The 24961-nt window shown below is 36.6% G+C and overlaps 1 protein-coding gene across 3 annotated transcripts in view; it reads left to right on the top strand.

The window, feature by feature from the left end:
- The first annotated feature begins 1822 nt into the window (after positions 1–1822).
- lrp4 (low density lipoprotein receptor-related protein 4) overlaps positions 1823–24961 on the top strand; it is a 111624-nt gene continuing 88485 nt past the window's right edge. For all 3 annotated transcript variants that reach the window (XM_065261863.2, XM_065261862.2, XM_065261864.2), the window contains exon 1: positions 1823–2093. In XM_065261863.2, the coding sequence (XP_065117935.1) occupies positions 2036–2093 (58 nt within the window). In that variant the 5' untranslated portion in view covers positions 1823–2035. The remainder of the gene's footprint in view (positions 2094–24961) is intronic.

Here is a 24961-nt window from a genome sequence, read left to right as displayed (position 1 = left end):
ACGGCTCCCCTTGTGATGTCAGAAGGGGATCTTATTATGATAACAACACCCATATCCAACCATGGCACTGCCATTTAGTGCAGAGATAGAGAGGGAGAGAGAAAATTTTAGACAGCAAAATTGAGTTTCAATTTCAACAAACCACCATTATGGTGATCGGTGTTTGCATATCATCAGTTAATTTGCATTTAAAATGCACCTATTTCATTGCTAAAAAAACAATGTTATTTTTTGTATTAGGTATAATACAATGTGTTCCCGTGGTTTATGGTTAAAAAACACATGGTTGGTCAGCTAATCTGTATGTTATAAATGGTCTGAATATCTCTGACATCAGCCGGAAATGTGACGCTCCTTACCATGTTTGAAAGATTCGCTAACAGGAGTTAACTTACAGGCTGAGTTCGAAGTGGGAGAATTTAAGATAATGAGTACGTTTACATGCACAGAATAAGCGGATAACTATCAAAAATCTGCTTATTATAAAAAACTGTTTTCATGTGTTTACATGCAAATCAATAAATCGACTATGCAGACTGCTGCATTTACATGGGACTTGGAGATTTGTCAGGTTTCTCGCAGGTAGTGACGTCATCACCTATAGTACATAATAGTTGATCAAAAAGCCGATGGCATATCTGTCTTAAGCTGTATTGTTTTATCTCTTTTTGTGTCTCCAGAACCTGTAAATATAACATCAGTTTTTATTTTCGCAGTTTCTCTGCCAACTGCTTTAGTAGAGCAGAGACTTTTATTCGTTACTTTAAACTTACTTCCACGTCTGACGTTTATCTTTCACACGCAGAGACATGTGCACATGGACAAAACCGTGAGAAAGCCGGTTAAGGTGTTTACATGTCACGTTAAATCGGGGTAATGAACAAAAAACTACCTGTGCCGATTGGTTTTTGCTTACGCCGTTTATGGGCTTTCCCCGATTAAAGAAAACTATTTTACGCGTTTACATGACCCAATTGTTATCAGTTTATTAAGCATAATTGGCGTAAGACTGTGTATGTAAACGCACTCAATGACGGTCTTGTCTACATCACCAACCCCAGGAAGTAAACTGTTGCCTACAATCGGTATGTTTGTTGTAGTCCAAGAAAAGAGATTTACGTTGGAAATGATAACTTGTGTCTTCATTTCCTTTAGGGTTTGTCCTTTTGCATATAGTTAACATAGACACCAAAGGATATTTAAAATGTGAATCGGACCATATGTGCTCTTGAAAAGGACACACGCACAAAAAAAATTCTCACACCTACAAAGTGGCAGTTTTCACATAATAAATTATCTGTGGGGTATTTTGAGCTAAAACTTTACATACGAACTCTGGGAACACCAAATATTTATTTTACATCTTAAAAAAAGTCTTGTGCAATGTCCCCTTTAAATTATCTTATTTTTATACAGACACATCTAGTTTCTGGCCATATCAAATGTGCTGTATGGCAGTAATTGGAGGGGAAAGTTGAGGGCGTCAGTAAAGTCGGGCAACTATTGATGTCTCCTTATTTGATTTGGATCGGCTCACTTTGAAGGGCCGCGTCGGCACGTTCTCTCGTTTGTAGAGAGGTTCACAGCACCTCAAAGTTTTCGGGGCGTCGCACGAAGAAATTGCGAAATCGCTAAAATCCCAGTTGGTCTCATTTAACACGCAGTGTTACCTTAAAGCCTCAGATTCATTCAATTTGTGTCGTTCCCCTCAGTTTTCAACGAGACATTTACTCTGGTAAAGATCCCCCCCTTCGGAGCGCAGATGGTACAATCCAATGCACCTTTTGATCGTTCCAGCAGCGGCGGCGGCGGCAGAGTCTGACTGAACAACACTTCTATCCTGACTGGAGTTGCGGCGTCTTCATTTGGGTCTTTTTAGTTTAACTTAACACTCGTGTGGGGACCAAAAAGGATTACAGATGCATTAAACGATGGTTTTCAAATAGTTATTCATGTAATTCTGTTGATCCGAAGGCTGTTTATTCAGAAAATCAGGCAGAAATTAAGGACGACAGAGATTGAGAGATTCTCCACGATGAGGCACATTGCAGTTGTTTATGGCAGCCTTTTAACTTTAACGCTGCTTGCTGACGGTAAGTGTTTCCATTAAATTATACTCGCTTTTCATTTGGGATTAAATGCATCGTTGCTTTAGAAATGCAGGCACGGGGAACGTATATAGAAACGGATTTAATAAACCGCACGAGCGCAGGCGAAGATGTTTCTCCTCAAAGAGTTGCAGCACGCGCAAAGAAAACAAACTGTGGGATCGCGGTTCACGATGCGTCGAAACCGCGATTGCAGTTTACCGATTAAAGAAACTAAGTTACACTGTTGTCGCTAATCAAAGTGTGGGTATAAGTTAAATAGTAAACTGTGACGAGTTCAGAGAATGGGCAGCTTACATATTCTCGCTGGTGGTGGTGAAGAAAATTAACTCGTCCTGACTTGTTGGTATTAAACTTTTACGTTTTTGTATAGCACATTGAGTGTCTTTTCTGAATCATTTTAGTGTTTCTATTCTAATAATATAAATAATCGTAAGTGGCAAGTCAACAGTCTCGCACGCGCTGGATTTGGAACATGTTGGAACAGCCGCTGACTGGAATGCAGCGACTTCAAAGCGCGTGTATCGGCCTTTACAAACACAATATTTAGGTGTTTCTTCAACGATGAGCTTTTAAAAAATTAAACACTTTACTTTTCACATTCACACAAGTGTAGTTTTGTTTCGAAACAAAGTCCAACGGTGGATATACACGTCCATCAGGAGAATTGTAATGTTTTCTGAAGCATCATTACAAATGTCACTTTCAGCTCAGCACATGATGATTTGTGTTTGGTGATGTTCTGTGGTAGAATAAACATTATAAACAGTTTTTTTACAAGACTTGTTGCACCAATAACATTGTTTGTCATAAACATGTGTTATTATGGATAACATTTATAAATATACCCTTTTAAAGTACCCATATTTACATAATTAATAATTTACATGAGACATAATTAATGTGGATCTGACATATCACGGTACTGTTTGAATGAGTGTGGTGAACAAGTGTGTTGTTGTGTTTGGCACAACATAACGTCATGTTAAAAAGTGAACAATGAATGGTAATTTTACTGTCTGTCAGACTTTGGCTTTACATTGAGTGACACTGAGTGTCTGTTCATTACAAACATCAAATTTAAGTAATAGAGAAAATTACTTTACAAATTTGAAATATCGTCCCATATATCGGCATCTGCAATATACAGGTCTATCACTAATATTTCTGCATGCTCTTTTTAGACACTGTTGTCTCCTTGGTAACCAAGTACTCTAACTTCTGAAACCACTTGGGAGAATGTGATAGAAATTATGGCATAGCTAAGGTCGGTAGAAATCTGGGCACAATTTTCATGTACATATCACAATTCGAAAAATAGTTTCATAATAGGTCTATGGCTGCAGAATGATTAACAAAACTAATCGTTTGCAGAAATAAAGTTTTTGTTTACATCATATGTGTCTTTACTGTGTATAATAATTCTGTATATATAAATACACACACATGCATGTATACATTTTAAGAAATATTTACGTGTATATACATTTTATATATGAATACTTAATATATACTTTTTTCTTAAAATACATTACATTAATTGTTATGCATGCAGCAATCGTAGATTGGTGTTCATATATCTGTTTTGCTTTGGGAAGGAATAAAGCTCAGTCATTTTAAAAGAGGCATTTAAAAAGTAGGAGAAATAAATGAAGGCATGCAGAAACGTTTCCAGTGTTTTTATATAACCTTCATGTAGGGAAAGGTTGTAATCTGTTCAATAAAACTTGACTCCAGATCTCCTTCATTGCATGTCTCCTTCAACGGCCACAAATCTTTGGCTCTTGGTTTCAGTATTTGAGTACTTGTTAAATGGACATTTTGCATGGACTTTGGGTTAACATTTGCATGTTTGTGTTAGGAAATCTGTGTTTTTTCACCCTTTTAATCCACTGTTGGTTTAACTTTAACTGTCTCAAATAATAAATGTTTATAAATGTTGCTTGTTCAGTAGTTTAATAAAGCCATTTTAGAATATGTTAACCTGTCAAGCAAATACGTATTAAGATGCTATATATTTTATGGTGCAAGACCTTGCCGGACACTTTGATGGTCTAGAACAGTGAGTTTCAAGTCTTGGGTTGAGAATCAGCAGGGAAATGATGCTTAATGCATAAAATGCAACTAACCATGCATCAGTTTAGCACAAAAAAAGTGTTTATTATCAGAAATATTAGAGAAGAAAATGTTTCCTATGTAGTTGTGTGTTAGAAGCTGGACAATGAAAGGAGCTAGTAGAATTGATGGGTTGTGTGACATGACGACTCTCAGTGTAAAATGACCCAGACCACATTACATACAGATTCACCTGTTAGTCTGATAAATCACCCACTGTTGTTGTTATGCCTGTGTCATGGTATTAATTTGGAATAATATTGATATATTTTTGGATTTAGTTGCAGTTTAAATAGGGATGCACAGAAATGAGAATTCTTGGCCGAAACCCAAAAAGAGGAAACCAAGGCTGAAAACCAAAACACAGAAAGAAATAATGCCAATTATATGATCTTGCTTTAGACAAGCAGGTGCAGGTCGGGGTTTCTGTTTGCGTCATCACAACATTTCGGCTGCATTGTTTTCGGTAATAAAAGTCTTTCGGTGTCCAAATATTCGGTGCATCCCTACGTTTAAATGTATTGTTGGGTGTTGAACCATCATGAATCTGAGTCCTAGGTCAAAACTAGTTTGGAACCACTGGTGCCCAAGACAAGAATCTGTGTATTATGTTTCAGTTTGTGAATTGACAATTGTTTTGCTTTTTTATTATGTTTTTGGGGCGTTTTGTTCCTTTATGTGTGGAGAGTAGACAGGAGAGTGGGACCGGCAAAGGACCTCAGAGACTGGAATCGAACTTGCATCGGTATACATATTGCTATATGTCGGCGCACTAACCACGGGGTTATCGGTGGCGACACAATTGTTTCTTTCTAATATAATGAATTGTTTGCAATATGACCACTGCTGCACATCTGCTATTAGATTTTATACTGAAAGACTCATTTCTAAGCAGTTAAGAAGCTTGCAGATTTCTGATCAAACATTCGTATTCTGCATGACCTTTAAAGTTTAATTGGTATAGAGCACTGGTTTTACCTTTTTTTTTTCAAGACTTTGAGAGAGATCAGACATTGTCATTCTGAGATAAGGAAAGCCTTTAATTCCATGCTTATGATTCTCATTTTTTTTTACTCTAAATTATGTTCCACCATAGTTTTTTAACCTATACACTGTTGTTATTTTTGTGTAAAAGTTGAAATGACAGATGTTTTCACTATCTCTCTGTATGGAGTGGACAAGAAAGATTATTTACAAGAACTTCAGTTTTATTAGAAATGACAATCGGAGAGTTAATAATACATTACATTTTAATTTATCCATTTAGCAGACACATTTATGTGAAGTGACAAATTTAACATTTAAGATTTTGTCAAAGACTGCAACATCAAGCGTATTATAGACAGCTATGTTTACATGTGAGAATAGAGTATTAGAGAAAGATGAACAACTTGGAAGGTTGTTTCTATTAATATGCAAACAAAGGCATATTACAAATGGCTTTTTAAGTGGATGAAGGTGTGTTTTTAGTTTTTATGTGTAAATACGAAAGTTTTATTTTTCGTTTTTGCATTTTCTAGTCATTGGCTACCATTTAGTGCCATGTATGTCCTGGTTACCAGCACACAAGCTTTTTATAAAGTGTGTGAAAATGTGTGGTAATGTCTTAAGTTTCTCACAAACCCCCTGAGCATTTGCTCTAATGTCATGATCCTATTCAACTACTCATGAAATGTGTTCAAATGCTCTTTATTGCCTGAGGGCTTCTGCTTTAGCTGTTGACTGAAAGACTGTCAGTAGGGCTCACAGCATTTTATTTGATGTATTGAAAAGTTTCTGCACATATGTAATAGTCCTTAAAGTAAAGAAATGCTTTCTCTTGTTGCACACTTGTTTTAAGTCATTAAAACATTTTGGCATTGCTCACTGTGTGTTTACGTGTAGGAGAAATGAAAATAAAATCTTTATTTAAGACTCTTGACTTGTTCAGGTTCTTTTACTGCTTGTTGGTGGAATGTATTTATTTATTTAATCAAAATTATTTGCTTGATTTTCGACAGGCCTCAATTGAATGAAGGGATTTAGACCATATGGATTTTTGAACATTAGATAACATCATTTTGTTGTCACAAGCCCATTTTGCGGTATAAACATTTTAATTACATTAGTTTTATGAGAAGACAACGTATTGTGAAACTTTCTGGTTTTTAAATATAAGTGGGACCATCACATCTTCAGCATCATGATAATTTCATTCATCCAGTTGAATTGCAGTTTTTGAAAACTGCAGACAAAGGAACAAGGTGGACGATGTTTGTTCTGATAAAAGCTTCAGCATTGTTTGTTTGCAGTTGCCTTTTGTTGTGATAATTTGTTTCTAATACAAAGGCTTTTAGACATTTCTTTGACTGGTGTCCAATTGCTTTCCACGGATACTTGACAGGAACGAAAAAGTTTTTACTCCTCCTGTTTCTAGTTTGAGTGATCTTTACTTTCAGTGAATTTGAGGTATGCATTTGATCAATTAGTGTGGTAAACAAACCATAATTTCCCATATAAATTATTAAAAGTATTTATAGCACAGGGCTGTTGTTGAATGCTTTATTCTAATTGGTTGAGAGATGTTTCATGGATATGCATTATTTTTTGATAAACACCTGTCAAGTGTCTTTAAAATAACCATTAAAGCAATGTCTTTGGTAAGCAGAATAATGCAATGGCCTGTTGTAAATCTTAGGCAAAAGTCTCCCTTTGTTTTTAGCCGTGATCTGGGAACCTTCAGCAGATTCTGAGAAGATGATCTTGGGCATCTAGTAGTTTTGTTTACACACAAAAGCTCAGATAAGTACGGAAGTGCTAGCCCATTAAGGGCTTTAAAAACAAATAGCAGGTAGTGAAAAGCGCGCTGCTCAAAAAATATTTATGGTGGTCAGTTAATTTTGTGGGAAACTCTGACTAAGGATGGTGTAAAACTATTTTGTATAACAATCCTGTTATCTGTTATGCACCGTTTGTCCTGAAGAACTGGAGTCAACAGTAAACCGTGAAGTTTATTTTACTTTGTAATAATTTGATTATGCATGTTGTTTATTTAGGGGAGGTGTTGACATTAAAATAAACAAGCTTGAATTGTTTGCGGTGACATAGTGCATTAAAGCATATTTATCTCATTATATGAGACCGTTATAAGCATTTTAAGGGTAAAAGAATTACACATCGTTTACTGTAAGACATTTCTAAAACCTTTTTCTTACTTCTGCATTCAGTGAAATGAAACAAGCAAGTTAGCACTGAGACGTAAATCTAGCTATAATTGTGTCTACAGCTAGGCAGAAGGGTATTACAAGATTGGGCAGCACACTCTTCTGACTTCGTAAATGTAAACGTTTTATAGATCTGGCATCGTGTGAAGGAATACAGGAAAAATTTACTGAGTTTTTGGCTTTAAGGCCTTTATTATATACTTTGCACATTATTGACACTGTCAACCAAAGCCACATGGTTCATTGTAGCAGTTGTAACGGTGCAGGTGGATTTTTAGTACTAAGCTCATTTTTTTGCTGTGCTAAACTTTAATCATTTTTTGAAGCAACACAAAATTATTTGTAAATGACTAGCTTTTTATTTGAAACAAGACTGATCTGTCGGCTTGATGCAGGTTCTGGACGTATAGTGAATGACTTTTTATTCAGTAAATTTGACTTCGGGTTGTTTATGGTGACTCTTTGTGTTCGGGATCTTTTATGTATTTATGATGTAAATGTTACACACGTCCTTGAGTTAATGGCCATCACGATTAAACACGATTGCAGTTGTGTTTTTTAAGAGGTGTTGTGTTGATGTGCTCGTATCTTTACTGCTTTTCATTCCCTGTGAGAGAATTATAAATCTCATATGGAGGACATCATTTCCACTCAGTCGCATGGGAAAGTCTTTCTATCTTGTGTTGTATTTCTCCCCCTGACTTTAGTTTCTGTGTATGTTGATCACAAATCTCTCCAAGATATATTTGAAAGATTTACATCATAGTGTCATTACAAAATCATATTGAGTAGTAATGGCATAACGTTAGCTCTCAGGTTTGTGTGTCTCATGTGCACAGGTAATGACTATTAAGCTCTTTTCTCACAGAGATTACGGAGAATACACGGAAAATGCATCCGTGATTTATCCGGGTTTGTTTGATTTTTGGTTCATTCACACTGCCACTGATTTTCTGGATAATATGCGTGCATTCACGCACATACCGTAAAGATCCTGTACTTGGTAGTATTTTTCCACAGCGTCTAAAGTTTGCGTATTATCTGTGATTTCTTTCTGAAGAAAGCATTTTAGTTTATGCGCTGTTTTGTCATGATGATCATGGTGAATGATTTCAGCTTCAGGGCGGATAGTGACGAGCTCCCTGATCTTTGCTTCAGTCCAGTTTGCCGACATTTCTCATAGTGAATGTTAATCTGCGTTTAAATCCCTGTGTCAAAGAGCTGAACCATAACTTCTGGTTGAGATGACACGCGCGTCCTCACTACGGCACGCCCCTTACGGTATCGTTTCTGCCTTTTTGTTAACGCCAAATGTTTTTCGTTTGTGTTCACACAGAAGCCTTTCTGCCAATTTTTATGGCCATTTTCTGGGACCAAAGTGCTGTGCGAATGAGTTTTTTCTTTATTAATAAGGTACAACTGTGATATTTCTGATGAAGTTGAAATGTAGGAGATATGTAAATAAGATTTACAGGGTTTGTTTTGAAATCCCTCCACAATAAAGTGAATTCACTGTGTGTGTGTGTGTGTATGTGATGGAAAAGGCCAGACGAGAGTTAATAATGGATAAAGTCTGACTGCAACAGCCAGACATGCATATATACATTAATAAATGAAAGATTTTTGCTGCACATATTGGTCCATTTCGGTGTTTGTTGACAGATCCGTCTGGTGTTGTGAAGGTCAGCTCATTTCGGGAATATAATTGATTAAGAGAGGTTTTTATTCGTATGAGTAGCATTTATTTCTACATGAATGACACATTTTTCTCTAACTTGCTTGTTTTTTAAGCAGAAAATGAAATGATTGACTTCCTGTCCCATGAAAGGATCAGTCGGCAGTGATAGGACACGGGAGAATTTACTTCTGTGTCTTTTTCTTATTTCATACTCCCAGCTAAACAAAGAAACCTTCATCAAACGTTTCCCTTTTACAAAATGAATATATATTTTGTTTCAGCAGCATGTAGCTCATTGTCAGGTTATTTGTTATTTTTGGAGCTTCGGAGTTATTATTCACATGACATTTAGGACTTGCGTGATTGGCTTAGAAACTATACAGACGATGGTGTTGAGTTTATCTACCGTTGACTCTCCTGAGCTGTACTGTTAAAGAAAACAAACAGGAAAAAATTCATTTCATGCTTTTAAAATCCCTTAAGATAGGTTAATGTCGCATGAAACAAAAGTATTGATTGCCTTATTTTTCTGTGGTGACGTATATCAGTCAAATGAAATGACTTGTGAAATGAAAAAACGTAGGGCTGTACTTGAATTCGTCTGTCGAGAATTGATTGGATCGTTGGAAATTGGGACACGTTGCTATTTGCTAATTGCTGCGATCTTTTCCTGGACCCTGCCCATCTGATAAACTGACCGGAAGTAAAGATGGATCGTTTCGAGGAGGGGAGGAGATTTGCGATTTTTGATTAAGGATTATGAGGGGACCCTACATTTTTTGTAAAAAAATACTTTTTTATTGTTAAGCAAGCAAGTATTTAGTTTAAAAGAGATCACTGCTGGAGATCCACACTCAGAAATAAAGGTACAAAACTGTACCTTTTCTGTCACTGGGGCTGTACCCTTTCGAAAAGTATAGCTTTGCACCTAAGGATCATTTTTCATTTTAGTAACTCAGAAGTACATTCTGGGACCAAAGAGAGCTTATTAGTATCTCAAAAATACATATTAGTATCTCAAAGGTACATATTGGTACTAAATGTTTACATATCTGTACCTTATGGTCCATACAATTACCTTTTTAAAGGGTGCTGCCCCATTGACAGCTAGGGTACATATTTCAACTTTTTTCTAACAATGTAAGTCCTTAAGGTACGGTAATCTACCCAAAATTGTATTCAGTTTTGTATTCCTGTAAAGGTATAAAAAGGAAACTTAGGGTACAGCCCCAGTGACAGAAAAGGTACAGTTTTGTACCTTTATTTCTGACAGTGCATAAATAAATGTTTCCCAAATAATGGAGCCATTGTGGCCAATCATCAATGCTTATCAGTCATATCCTGACCCGATGAACTTGTGCATGAGCATTGAAGTTGTAAGCATTCACTTTTTGTTTGAAATTGAATTTCATTGGGGAAGAACGGCATCATATTATACGAGCCCTGGGAGCAAGAGCTTAAGTTGTCATTTTGTAATTGAGTTTTGCCTTGAAAAGGAGTTTTTTAACAGGTGCGTGAGAGAGAGAATTTAAGATCGACGCTACAAACGGCTTGTTTGGAAAGTCCCTTTCAATCTCTACAGCAAATGAATCGATGTCATGAGTCAGATTTCTTCATTTGTCTTTCTATTAGGTCGAGCCACCAGTCAAAGCTCTTCATTCACATAGACAGTCACATTAGTGGATCTGTAACGGACCGATCCGCCAATGATTAACATAACTGCTACTGAGTCTCGTGTAATTTAGATGTTCCCAGCCAAGCAGCTGTCAATAGGATTAAAGCTATCCGAACACTTTTTCCAGGTATTTTAGACCTTTGTGAGTTCTACCTCTCGTTCAGTGTTTGTTTAGTCGTTTGTTTGCTAGTTTGTACTTGCTGCAGTGTTTTGTAGGCAAAAGGAAGAAGACACCGCTTGTGTCCCTTATCAAACACTGAGTGTTTCATTATATATTTCACCTGATACACTAGTGATGGGGACGAGACCACCTACGCCAAGTTAGAGTCAAGACCGAGTCTTTGAAGGATCGAGACCAAGACCATAAAAACGTCAGTTTTCATATTCATGATTTAATATCCTACTTCATGCATCATCTTCTGACTATTTTTCTAGAGATAAATAAATGGCTCTGATGGCAGTAGCTTTGCATTGCACCATGGGATGTCATTTTCAAAATAATGCCCATCAACATTGCCTATTATTATTATTATTATTATTATTATTATTATTATTATTATTATTATTATTATTATTATTATTATGTGTTGTGTGGTTTTTTTATATGAATATAAAAACTTGGTTTTGAGTCCTCCTCCTACTGTGGTCCGAGACCAAGTCTTTGAAGCAACAAGTCCAAGACAAGTTCGAGAAAGCAGAAATCGGTCTCGAGACTGGAATCGAGTACTACATCCCTATGATACACACCCATTATTTTCAACCCAGCATTGTGTCAAAAAGGGACAAGCCGAGCCGTTGAGTTAAATCATCCCAGAAAATGTGTATATTTTACCCAACAATAGGTTAAAATAACCCAGTATTTTTGGTTCAAACAACCAAGGATGGGTTAAATTTAAACAGGCTGGGTTCATCCTTTTTTTTTTTTTAACCAATCAGGGCTCCAGACTAACTTTTTCCACTAGGAGCACACAGGCCCCCAACTGAAAATTTTAGGGGCGCAACCAGAAAATTTAGGGGCACATACCGTAAATCAACATGCTAACCAAATATTCACATTTCTACTAAGTAATACACTGTATTACTAATACATACTTTGATGATAGATGCAGAAAGTACAATGTGCTGTTTTAAATTCAGTGTCACATCACAAAAAAGGTCTGGAGCCCTGCCAATGCTAGGTTGAAAATAACCCAACATTATTTAGAGAAGACGTCTGGTTATTTTAAACCCAATGTTAGGTGAAAAAGGGACAAACCCAGCCGTTGGATTATATTATTCCAGGAAATGTTTATATTGGACCCAATAATGGGTTAATACAATCCAGCATTAAACTTCCAAATTACCAACCCAACTAGCTGGGCTTATCTCTTTTTAACCCAACACCGGGTTGAAAATAAGAGAGTTGTTGTACAAAAGTGCTGTAAAGCTGCACATTAGTACTGTTGAAAATATCATCAATGTTTATAAAACGATTGCTGTAATAGTTCACGCAACATTTGTGTAATCACAAATGACTCCTTTAATGGTTCTCAGTTGTGTGTTCGTAGTCTCGCGGTTAAAACTCTTGTGAATGTAGAGCAGCTGTAGAATGAAGCAGTAAGTAATTTTATTTACTGGCTTCATTGTGTCTAATGAACTCGTACTTCTGTTTTTTTCCCAGGCCGCTCTGTCTCTCTCTTTCTCTCTGTCAAAGGCTTTCTGTGTCCTGGCCCAGAAATCTTCACTCATCCATGTCACGTTCGGTGGTACCTCTTTCTAAACCCCACCAACCCCCATCCCACACACACATGTCTGCATACCCTAAACCATACAAGAGGCCTCGGCAACAAGCTCCATTAAAGACACAATATGGGTGTCCGATGGTCCTACAACACGGGCCTTGAGTAGTGGTACGCAAGTTAAAAGCTTCGCTCGCTAATGAAGTCAGAGAACTTAAGTGGTTCTTTAGTGTCTGGGACAAAATGTCCAAACAGCCGGCCTCTCTCTCCAGCATTATAGGATGTATGCAAACAATAGCTTTTGACTCAGTGTAGGGTTCCTCTCGGCACTGTTTGTTTCTCATTCAGTAAGGAGGCACTTGGGAATGGGTTGCAAACAAAAAAATTTGTGTTTTTTTGTGAAGTTTACGTAAGCGAGTGAAGTTTTCTGTTTCTTTCTATTTACTTTGGAGCACTTTTGGAGTGTATTACATGTCTTACTAATATGTTTTTTTTTCTGTTCAGACTAAGTTAAAGGGTTGTCCTCCAGTTCTTTCTCTCTTGAAATGGTGAAACCTTCACATATCTGTCTTTTCCCACGCATCAAGCCAGCCTCAAAATTAGCAGTGTGTCTTCTGATGACTAAAGTTAACTAGCATGCTAATTAAAGGACAGCGGCTAAATATCCAAACTGTATAAATAAATCTAGATAAACTCCCACACTGATCGTCTAGTTGTGATGAATACCATCTTCATTAAGTTAGCTGAATAATTTCTCTTTTCTTTTGATTTATTTGCTTTATCATTTCTCTTACTGTGTGGTTTCGATCTTTATTTCATTGCAGGATCATATGTAGTTAAATGTCATTCTGATGTGTGATGCTTCCCTCAGGTCCTCCTGGAATCTTTCAGTGTAGCGGTTGGGATGTTATAGTTATGATGTGCCTTCAAATGTTTTTAATTGGTGTTGGACCTGTCAATGTCATTGTTTCTTTAGCAACCTTTCAAATAGGGATGGGCACGAGTACTCAATTGCGGCATCGATGATCATGTGGGTTTATTTATTTATTTATTTATTGTGGATATGGCGGCATTTGGATGTCTGGTAAGCATTACAAGCGCATGTGGTAGTAAAGACTGGGTCTGGAGATGCGTGTTTGATGTCGTGTCGAGCTACGCTAGGATGTGTTCATTGTTCTGTCATAGTTTCTTCAAAATTAAGTTTTATTTGAGTGTTTTTAATAAAAATATTTTCATTTTCCCCATGACATGTACGCCCCGCCCATTAGATTGCCCCGCCCCCAGTTTTTCGAGTACTCGTTCTTCAGACCTATGGATTAATCGAAATGAAAAAATGACATAAATGCACATCCCTACTTTCATACAGCGCATCAGTACTTTTTAATTATTTTGTACCGACTTTGTACCGAAGACCTGGTATCTTTGACAACCCTACTGTAAACTGTCTAAATGAACAAAATATTGGCAAACTTTCTTTCATCCGCAGTACGGTACACACACTATGTACAAACTAAAGCGTAAATTCAACATTCACAATTACAAGGTGCTACAAATAATACCAATAGTCATCTACTGTGATTCTGTGAATGACGCAGCCCAACTCAAGCCAGAAGTATAGTTAATTTTTTACACGAACGTGTGCGTACATGCACATTCGAACGTACACGCACAGTCAAATGCACAGCCTTACAAAACATAGTTCTTTGACTCGATTTATGTGCATTGCGACAAATTCAGTTAGGGATGTTCATTTCAGTCAATTTTCCCGACCGACAACCGCAGCATGTTAACCGGACATCAACTGTTAACTGATAATACTAAATTTGTCATTTAGTAAAAATACAGTTGACGTTGCCTGTGACTCGGTAAAAACAATACAAACATTTTATTTAATTTGAACGTGCAAACAGCAGCAACAGATCAACAACAGAATCAGGATTTATGCATTATCAAATTTTCACGCAATATTACATTATCACAGAGCATGCGATCAGTCCAGAGGATTAATATCTAAAGTAGGCAGATTGACTCTTTCATCTAACACAGTTACTCTTTCTAAAGCAGGACACATTTCAAAAAGTTTTACTTTTGCGTCTTTTTTCTGTTTTCTGCAACATTAGAGCTGTTTTTGGTCAGGGTTTAGAACAGAGAAGATCAGCGAAAGTCTGTCCGGACATGCGTGAGAAGGAGATGGAGATGTACCGCAACAAATGGTTAATTGCAGCATTAATTTGCGTAATTTACAGGCCTTTCACAAATTAAGGATAAAAAAGTGGCGTGATGTCTGTAGGCACGTGTAAAGAGGTCTGTCGTCTGCGGTTCGATGATTAGTAGTACATTGCCATCACCTGCTTTCAGATGGAGCGGCATTTACTACACAGAGCTGTATTTCACCAAGAAGCTATGGTTCATAATCGAAGAAAATCTTCCACGATTATGAACGCAATTTTGCCTAGCTTTCGGTGAAATATGGCTCTGTGTAGTAAATGCCGCTCCATCTGAAAGCAGCTGATAGCGGTTTACTACTAATCACCAAATCGGCTTTACTGATGAGATGTGCATGAGAATCGCAGATGACTTTTTTTCGCCAGCTCTAACCGTGCGTTAAGAAATATTTTTTTTCTTTTAGCTGATAATATTATTCGGTCAAATTCTTATCAACGGTTCACCGGTCAATATAAACATCCTGCAATACCTATCCTGTGCTACATACTACATTATCCTGTATGTGCATGCACAACATAAGGGTAAAAAGGCTTCAGAGTCAACTTTGCTGGTCATTATGACTCTGTTTTGGTATTTGTCTTATACGATCTTTCTGACATGACTTAAAAGCAGTTTATGTTTAACAAGGCTCAGCTAGTCATTGTTCCTCTTCAGTCAATTTTTGCGACTCTAATATATAGCAGATGTGTATATGACAGGCAACAGTTAATGGTTGTCTGTGAATGATCAGTTTCACTGCACTCTCCCTTTTCTGTCAGCGCAGTTATCAGGCTCTCTTCTTTATTTTGACATATAGTCTGGCACTGGTATTGAGGATAAGCTATTAAAAGCCACTTGTGGGGGAAAATGAAATCCATGGCAACAGTGTATTTTATGCTGTTTGGCAAGGAGGATTTTTTTAAGCTGCCTCAGTCAGCCCAGTATTTCATTTTAACTCTCTGCAAATATGAAGAAAAAGTGCTTTATTTTTCTTATTATTATAAATAATACACTGTAAAAAACAACCTATAGAATTTACTCAAAAAAATTGTTGTAACAATTTGCACTCACTTTGTTTGAGTAAATTATATCCTATATATTTGATTAAAAAGTACCTAAATTTAATTACTATGATAAAGTAAAAAAAATTAGGTAAGGTCTACCTATTTTTTCATAACTAATTACTTATAAAAAAATGAATAACATTAACCCTATTGGTATTAAGGCACAGATCTATTAAATTATTATTAATAATGATAAGCCATTAAGAAACATTACATATTACTTATTCAGAGAGGGTTGAATAAGAAAATAGTCATGCACAAGATTGCATAAATTGCTTGCTTTATTGACCAAATAACATTCTGTAAACATTTAAAACTAATTATTGGACGTATAATAACCCCAATACATTTCAAGTGAAATACAACATATCATAGTTTTACATAAAGCTTCTTGAACATATTATTTCATAAAACAAAATAAACCAAGGCTTCATGAGATGTTAAAAAACCATTAAAAGCAAGATTCCTAAATACTGTTCTTCACGTTATCATTAGAAAATTAAAGAAGACAATAATATGAGAGGAAAAACTGATCTCATTTACCTCTAGCATGCTATATCAATACAAACAAACATTTCAACTTCATTTAAAACTTATTAAGTGCAAAAATACAACTTCATATTATGCTATAACTCACAGTACACGTGCATAAAACATTGAACACTAACAAGAAGTACTTACATTCAATTTTAAGTGATTCAACTTCATATACAAGTCTCATATATAACATATGAACTCCGAAATACTTTTTTGAACAGACATTAAAAAGCGAAAGGCAACGTTAAGTATATATCCGTAAATGATAATAATAATAATAATAATAATAATAATAATAATAATAATAATAATAATAATAATAATAATAATAATAATAATAATAATAATAAAATGGCTTCATAAATGGATCCCTTCTTAAACAAAACTCAATATATTAACAGATAAATGCAAGAAAACTTTTACAGTAATTATCTAGCATCGACAGCTTTACCGTTGTTTGTTTGTCTGCTCGACGCCCTCCCGTCTGTATCGTACATCAACCGTCCGCTGCTCTCTCTCGTCACGTGGCTTGCTCAAGTTCAACCACTCATATTGAGCAGCTCCGCTGTTCACGAGATTCAGACATGTAAATAATAATAATGGAAGTTAATATTTTAATCATAAATATGGATATTTATTCGTATTCACAGGTGCAAGAACTGGGCGATGTTTCATTCAAAGCTAACCTGACTGACATATTCTAACCTATCAATCTGTCAACAACAGAGACAGAGAAGCACGCAAATGACTAAACTTCTGGTAGATTTTACAGTTAACCAACTTAACATTTCCATTCATGATGATATCAACAAGTTAAATAAAAACTTACCTGTCAACAAACCGCAGTTCTCCCGCCGATATGATATGAAAAAATGGTGACTCGAGTCCCGCCTGGATGTTGATTCATGCGCACTTTGCGGTGCTAAGGCCAATATTTTGGGGTATATGTTACTTGTTTTTTTAGTATTGCAGTTATTACTGTTAAAAATTGGATAGTGAAGGTAGAATATACCCATTATTTTTTATTTTACTTGCTAGCTTATATACTTAATTAAATTATAACTAATTTTCATGGGTTAAATTTAACACCCTCCAGAGTAATTTTTTACAGTGTAGGGTAGACGTAAGATGTATTTATGTAGCTTTGGTTTTGTCTTTGTTGGTTTTTGTGCCAATGTTGATTTTGTGCACATTGTTCTCTTTTTTTTTAAAAAGCTATCGTATAAATGTAATAATCTAAATTATGGGATGGATTATTGCTGTGGTTACTTAGCAACAGGTACATAAAAGTTAAAATATATGACATCTTGGGGCTGCGGCCCTGTTTGAACTACAGACATAAATTTCTGACTTCTAATCTTTCTCACGCCCATTTCATGAGTGACTCTTGTATCTATATAAGAATAGTATGGAATATATACTGTGTTTATATAATAATATTTTTCTTTTATTTACTGGTTGCAGTACAGTACTGTTGTGTTGTGGGATATGCACGAATGGTCGAATGTTCGATCTGCAATAATAATTCCAATAGAAAAAATGCTATTTCTGATTGTTTTGGTAATTCAGATTGTAGTGTAATTTAAGTATTTAGAGATTTAACGCTGGGTTGTCTGTTTTTGTTCACTTGCTCATATTGTGCACATTAGACGTGCTTTGAAGCATTATAATAAATTTTTCAGCTTACTGTTATATAGTCTACTTTATTGTGTTAATACACAGCTAACAAGACCGACACAGAGAATGAAACAAATATTATATAAGGGTGCTCTGTGGAAAATGAACCAGCTAACTACACATGTCTGTTTAATGGCAAACGGTAGCAATAGCCCAGTATTTGCAAAGTCTTGTTAAATTAAGCTTGTAACTTTGCACAGTCAACAATAAGGTATCAACGCAGCTTACCCTATTTGTAAAATTCATATGCCGACTTTGCAGTCTGTTGTGTAGCCTATGTTTATTTCTTCGCTCTGGGCTCTCACTTGGTGCATCAAGTTTGTTTACATGACAGTAGCGTACTTTATCTCAACTTTTCAAACTTTAAACTTCGGTTGGGGTTAGGGTATTATATTTGGTATAATATTTCTGTAAGATTAACCGAACCCAGTCTCACGGAGTTGCGTATAAATAGCACGAAGTTTGAAAATCGTGCAATACATGCCAAATTCCACTTTGGCGTGCATATGATACGCCAGTCCTTCCCATTCACTTAAATGGCGCATCTTTTATTTTTGTTGTTTTATTTATTGGTTTCTCACTATTTGTGCTATTTTATTTTTTTACAATTTTTGCTATGACGTTCTAACCCAAACCCCATTTCTAACCCCAACTCCAAGCGACCATGGTTAAATATAGACAAAAACATGGAGAAACCTGTATATTAAATAACCTCATCAAGCTAATCTCAAATCTAACCCTAAACCCAAGCGAAAATTGTTTAAAAAACAGAAAAAATTGAGAAACCAACAAATAAACCGACAAAAATAGATGCAACGTTTAAGTGAATGGGAAGGACTGGTGTATCATATGCACGCCAAAGTGGAATTTGACGTATGTATTGCACGATTTTCACACTTCGTGCTATTTATACGCATCATCATGAGACTGGGTAGGGTTGAACGGTACTGAATTTGTACTAACGAGTGACTTGAAACACCAAGGATTTGACGCAGCCTGCATGTGTGGGGTTTTAGTGCCAAGTTATTTTTTAAAGAAGAATTTAAACTTAAAAATACACAAATACAGAATAAAAGCTTAGTTTTTTTGTGGATATTTCCTAATTATAAGCCTTCTCTGAAATTTTGACAATTAATTAATTAATTAATAAACTTATACTTAATATTCAAATCGTTTTTTATGAGCTCAAATATTCAAATATTATATTACTGAAAAATGCCCATCCCTTATTACTGTTTAATATGATTTGCTAAATTTGGGGTTTGCCTTTTTGTCCAAACTGACTTATTTAATGTGTAAATGAGTGACAGCAAGTACAGTAATGTCTTGGATGTTCATTGTTCAGTTCTGTTGTGAGAATAACCCCAACCGCTCTTTCCACACACAGATTTTTGGTTTACAAATTTCACCTCACATGCATCTTAAAAGTGGAATTGTTGATGTGACGTCTGCCCTTCTATGGCAGACAGTTGGTTTATGTTGAAATATTGTATATATCCTGCCGGTTCTAAAAGGAATGGTATGGATTTGGCCTGGTATGTGTCTAGATCAGCTCTGACAGGTGCCACGGCTTAGCCCTATGTGCACGCTTATCTGTGTGGGTGTGTGTCATGCCGCACGCTTGGGCTTTTACGTGTGTGTTTGAGACAGGTGCATGGTGCCGTCCAGTTGCTGGGCAGTCATGACAGCGGGCAGGAAAAATGGCTCGTTTGGTGCCTGGCATCACAGCCAATGGTCAGATATTTTCCGTTGGCAGCAAGCCCCTACAGCCCCCTCCTCATGTGCCATTCTTTAAACTCATCCCACATGCTCCCACATACAAAGAACCGGTTATACTTTCATTCTTTACACAGTACATTGATGCTGGATAACATTAATGTAATAAGAGGTTGGGGCACTAAAAGCAAATATCATCTGTTTTTACCTTTGTCCTCTCAATCTCTGTGAGTGTTGTGTTTCAGGAGAAGAGCAAGTCCTCCACAGTCCACGGCAAACTCGCATTCAGAATCTATTTTGGGATGGAACGCCCACTATTTCTAATGGTTAAAATCAAGTTCCACCTGTTTCATTTGGAAGTATCACATGCAAGTAAAATGTATTCATATAACTATTTTTGCTTAGTTCAGTTTACTCAATTTTACTAGTTGATTTAATTTAAATTGATGTCATCGCACAGCTGACTAAGGGCATTTTCACCCTGAAACTTTTAGTTTTGTTAGGTTGAAGCTGTGAAAGCTGTAAAATTTTTTTTTACATCCTGGTTGAGGTTCAGGCTTATGTAGACTTAAACTGCAGTAGATGTGTAATTGGTGTGTAGTATTATGTGTTTCTCATTTATCATTGCAGCTCGTCTCAGAAATTGCCTTGGCAAGCTGTTCGCATTCATGGCTGCTCTTGCATCTGCATGCAGTTTTTAAGTGTTGTTGATGCAGTTTGTTGTATTTGTGCTGTTGTGGTGTTGTTGTTCTTGTCGTTGGTCTGAAAAGCCTTTGCGTCATGCATAGTAGTTTTTTACATTTTAGATGCATTTGACTTTGTTTGCTGTAGATATGTAACGACGTTTACCGGTTTAATGGTTAACCGCGATTAAAAATGTCCAATGGTTAGTATTATTGCATAATTTTTTTATTACCGTTTAGCCGTGCCAATGTCACGGCTCTCAAACCCCTGTTCAGCATCAACCAATTTAAGCAATAACATGAGACAAACACATTCATTCACGTCTGTTCCCATGTGTTTGTGATGACAGCGCTTCATTTTTATGGATTTAAATTCAGTCAGTATTCACATTTAGAGAAATCTAGTTGTATTGACACATGTTTACTTAATATTTATTTAGACTGATTCATCTTTTCTATTCCTTTTTTATTAAATGATGCGATCTGATGAGTTTCAAGCTCCTTTCGTCTTTGTTTGTTTCTTCTGTGATTTTGCTGTGAGCACAGGTGTTGTGTAGTGTACTCCTGGGTCATAAAGTAAACCCGATTTTTCACAACATACGCAGACAGATTATTTGCCGATTTGTCCCGTGTTTTTTTCAGAACTAGATGAAAAATTATCTCACGACCTCAAATGTGCCATGATTAATGTTATTTATTTGATGTTATGTGAACAAAAGTGCACTTACATGTAAAATCTATTGTAAATTAGTTTGTTTGCATCAGTACTTTTTACATTTTTAGAAATTGTTCAGAAAACCATGACAATATTAACTAGTTTAATTTAGTTTAGTTTTGTTTGAAAAGTACTACTTTGACTCTTACGTCAGTCTGTTTTGTGATCCTTTAAGTCATTATTGCATCAAGGCATGTAAGATTTCTTGGCTGATGATGTAAAGACCACGTTTCGGATGGTACAGATCCGATAATTCAGCACCCGTGAGGAGTTCAGGCGAGAGCCTCGTGTCAGTGGTCTCATAGTTTTGTAGACGAGCACTAAGATCAAACAAACCCTTTGGCCTGTGCACAGAGAATTCATTCATAGCGCCAAGTTCCTAGCATGCAAGATAACACTTGAAAAGAAAGAAACCCTCAATAGTGACAGTAGCCGGGTTGAATTTGGCTTCCCTCCAGAATCCATTGACCTGTAGACTTATTTTTGTGGTGTGTACTGTGGGCATTGTGCTTTTGTGCGTTTATTCATGATGATATTTTTAAATGAATCGTACTGTACGTCACAATTCAAACAGTGTCAGGTCTTTGTCGCGGTCCGCCTCAAGGGTACCCGGGTCAGAAAAACGGGCTTTCTTCTCTTGTTTGTATGAAGGGGAGTGCCTCGCAGATGATTCTCTCCCTGAGGAGGTCAATCATTCATTCAAATGGCGCCTGGACCTCTCCGACCTTCCCGTGTCCCGCTGGAGCAGTTTATAAATGCTGCACCTTCTCTGTTAAATGTTTTATGAGCGTGGTGTCCAGGCTGGAGGAGGTTGCAGGTGAAGGGACGTCGTGGTGAATCTGGGTCATCGGTTCGGATTTGCAATTTGGCTCCCTGTCGGAGGAAGAAGCTGTGTGTATGTGGACAAGTTTCTGTCCTTCTCTGTGTTCCTTAGTGTGCAGTCAAATGAAGGTGAGGGATTAATGTAGTCTTTGTCACAGACGCCTTTTTTACATCCCAATCACTGGCCATCTGTTTCCATATCTACTGATCTTTAATGACGCTAGCACAGTTGTAGTCTTTGAGGAAAGTCAAACTAGTGTCAGTTAAAAAGCAGAAACTTAAAAGCCTGTGGAGTGTCGATGCAGTCTCTCCCATCTTTTTATTTATTTAGTAGGGCTATCAATTGACTAAAATATTTAATCTACACATTCACTTAAGATATAACAGATAACATCAATCAATCAATTCCTGAACTTTATTTCTCTTAATAATTATTTTAACATCAAGTCCAGCACTTTAGTCTCTTATTCCTGCATGTTTTAAAACCCAAACCAAAATCTCAGGTGTGTCCAAGTGGATGGACACGCATCCTTTGTATTAGTTAAGTATCTGGATGGTGCACCTCTCAGAAAACGTACAATTAAAGATAATTTTTGACATTGGTGACTACTTAATGTCTAAGGCTGTGTCTCAATTTATCCAAAACGTGCTAGCTCTAGGTTCAGAAATGGGGATCGACCGATATGGATTTTTTTTAGTGCCGATACCGATTTTTGTTTCATCAGCCTTACCCGATGACCAATACAGGCTGCCAGTTTTCTTGAGCCGATATTTGGAGCAGACACTGCTTTTGCTCACTCAATTTACATTATAAAAATGACACGATGAGGCCAAATGTTACAAGTCTCAATTTAAAAAAGTAACATTTATTGAACTGAAAAAACAAAAGTATGAATGAAAAACGTTGTGGATCCTGCGCTGTCGCGGCTACGTCGTAGGACCGTTGCACAACTATATTGAGCCCTTTAGTCACATGACCTGCAATCGATTGCGGCTTCCAGCACTCTGTCTGTAAATAATGCCGAATAAAATTGGCGAACGCTGATATGCTGATACACATAAATCTCGCAAAAATTGGCACAATATATCGGCCGGACGATATATCTGTCTATCTGTCTGCGTGTTGCATTAATCGCACGTTAATAAAATTAGTGTCGTTAAAATTAATTTACATTAACCCATTATTAATGCATTGTTTTGACAACCATAATATATAGGAAACTGCGAAGACATTATGTGAAATCTTTTCCGCCTCTTCACTACTTAAAGTAAAAAAAAAAAATGTTTAGCCTAGTTATGGAGGGGAAATAGTTTGGTCAAGTGAGTGAGATGTTGGAACCACACTTGTCTTGTATCTGGTAATACTAGTAAAGCGTTTGGTATTTAAATGTTTTTGGCTCAGAGTTTCATTTTGGGAGCCAGTTGGTCTAGTCATTAATTTAGTCTCTGAGAGCTCTGGTGCAACATGTTCTCATGTTCATCGTGTATTTTTTGCTTTCATCCGCTTCCAAACTGGCCCGTGGCTGCATGGCAGATGCTCAAAATTACTGTATTTATCAAGTTCCTGATTTTACACAGGACTCAACCTCGAACTGTAACATCTTTCCCCCGCTTCATCTTTGACGGTTGAGTGGGGGTTCATGTTTTTGGTCCCCTTTTCATTTTAGTAAGTGGTGGAGATGACTAATTTATCACCTTGTCCGCCCCAGCCCTCTCGTAAGGGTCCACGCTTCTGTTGCATGCTCGACCAGCTGCTTAGGGAGGCCGAATTAATGTGCATTACTTCAGTCATTGTGTGGCGCTCGGATCTCTGGGGGCCGTCCCCCGTCTTACTCTGTTGACCCATCAGCTGTGCCCACAGTCAATAGGCCCTCGTCCCTAAGGGACTCTCTTGCATTGGTTCTCTGTTTTAGCACGTCCTGTCTGAAGGACGTTAGGACTGTGGCCTTTTGTTCTTCTGCAAATATGATCAGAGCTTTATTCTCTTTGCTCTTGTGTCTAAAGCAGAAGACACATGTGCCGCTCGCAGGACTATTGGGCTTTGGCAGGTCTATCAATCACAGGCCCATACATCAGCCGTCGAGCTTTTGTAAATACGACCTCCATTCTGTTGTTTAAAGAAGGTATCTCTAAGCCAGCAATGCCCTTTCATAGGTGCAAGCTTTCAAAAAAAAGTACTTGACGTTGTCAGTTTTTTTAAATGTTCTTGTAAATATTAGCTTGATTTTTCATAGTCACTGTGCACTAAAATTATTTGTTTCTATGGCAACTCTCGATCCTCAAATGAATTCATGTTTGTCTGTTATTGATGTTAAAAAGCAACATAATTCATCATTACATTATTTCACAAGGCGTGAAAGCGTGAAACATAGGCTTTTAAACATTTAATGTGATGTTAGTGTAGTTCTCTGGATGCCAAAGCGGTGAAGTGAGTGAATTTGAAGAAATAATATCTTCTTTATACTTGTCGCCCATGATTAATTTCTATATAGTCTGATAATAGGAGGGTTTAAGGAGCTCATGTGATCTTCAAAATTGGTTTCTTAACAAGAGAAGATGACCACCTTTTATATAAGCAGGGTTTTCTAACACACATATATAATATGAGTTGAGTATTAATCTGATGTTGTTAGACATTGTATGCAGTTTTGGCAAAAGTATTTTTTTCAATTCTTAAAGTGGAAAATGTAGTCTGTTTCCTCCTAATCCCTCTTGAAATAACTGAACCTGTTTCTTATTTTAGTCCATCTCAATTTAGATTGAGTCTCCGCCTGTTTTTCTACTGTGTTGTTTATTTTTAGACTGTGGACCACTAGCACATTTTGTTAATAATTTTATTACAGTTATTAAGTATTATAATAGTCAGGGTTCACATGGGTCATGGAATTTCTGGAATATCATTGTATTTTAAAAGGTCTTTTCAAGACATTTGTCCAAGTCATGGAATATCATGGGATTTTTGTTTGTTGCTTTGAGTTTTAGCTTTCATTTAGCTTTTTATTTTCAAGACAAATTCATGTCTTGCTTCCGATGATGTTAATGTAC

The sequence above is a fragment of the Paramisgurnus dabryanus genome, chromosome 2 (genome assembly GCF_030506205.2).
Source record: "Paramisgurnus dabryanus chromosome 2, PD_genome_1.1, whole genome shotgun sequence".
NCBI lineage: Eukaryota > Metazoa > Chordata > Actinopteri > Cypriniformes > Cobitidae > Paramisgurnus > Paramisgurnus dabryanus.
This window is presented reverse-complemented; position numbering and strand designations above follow the sequence as displayed.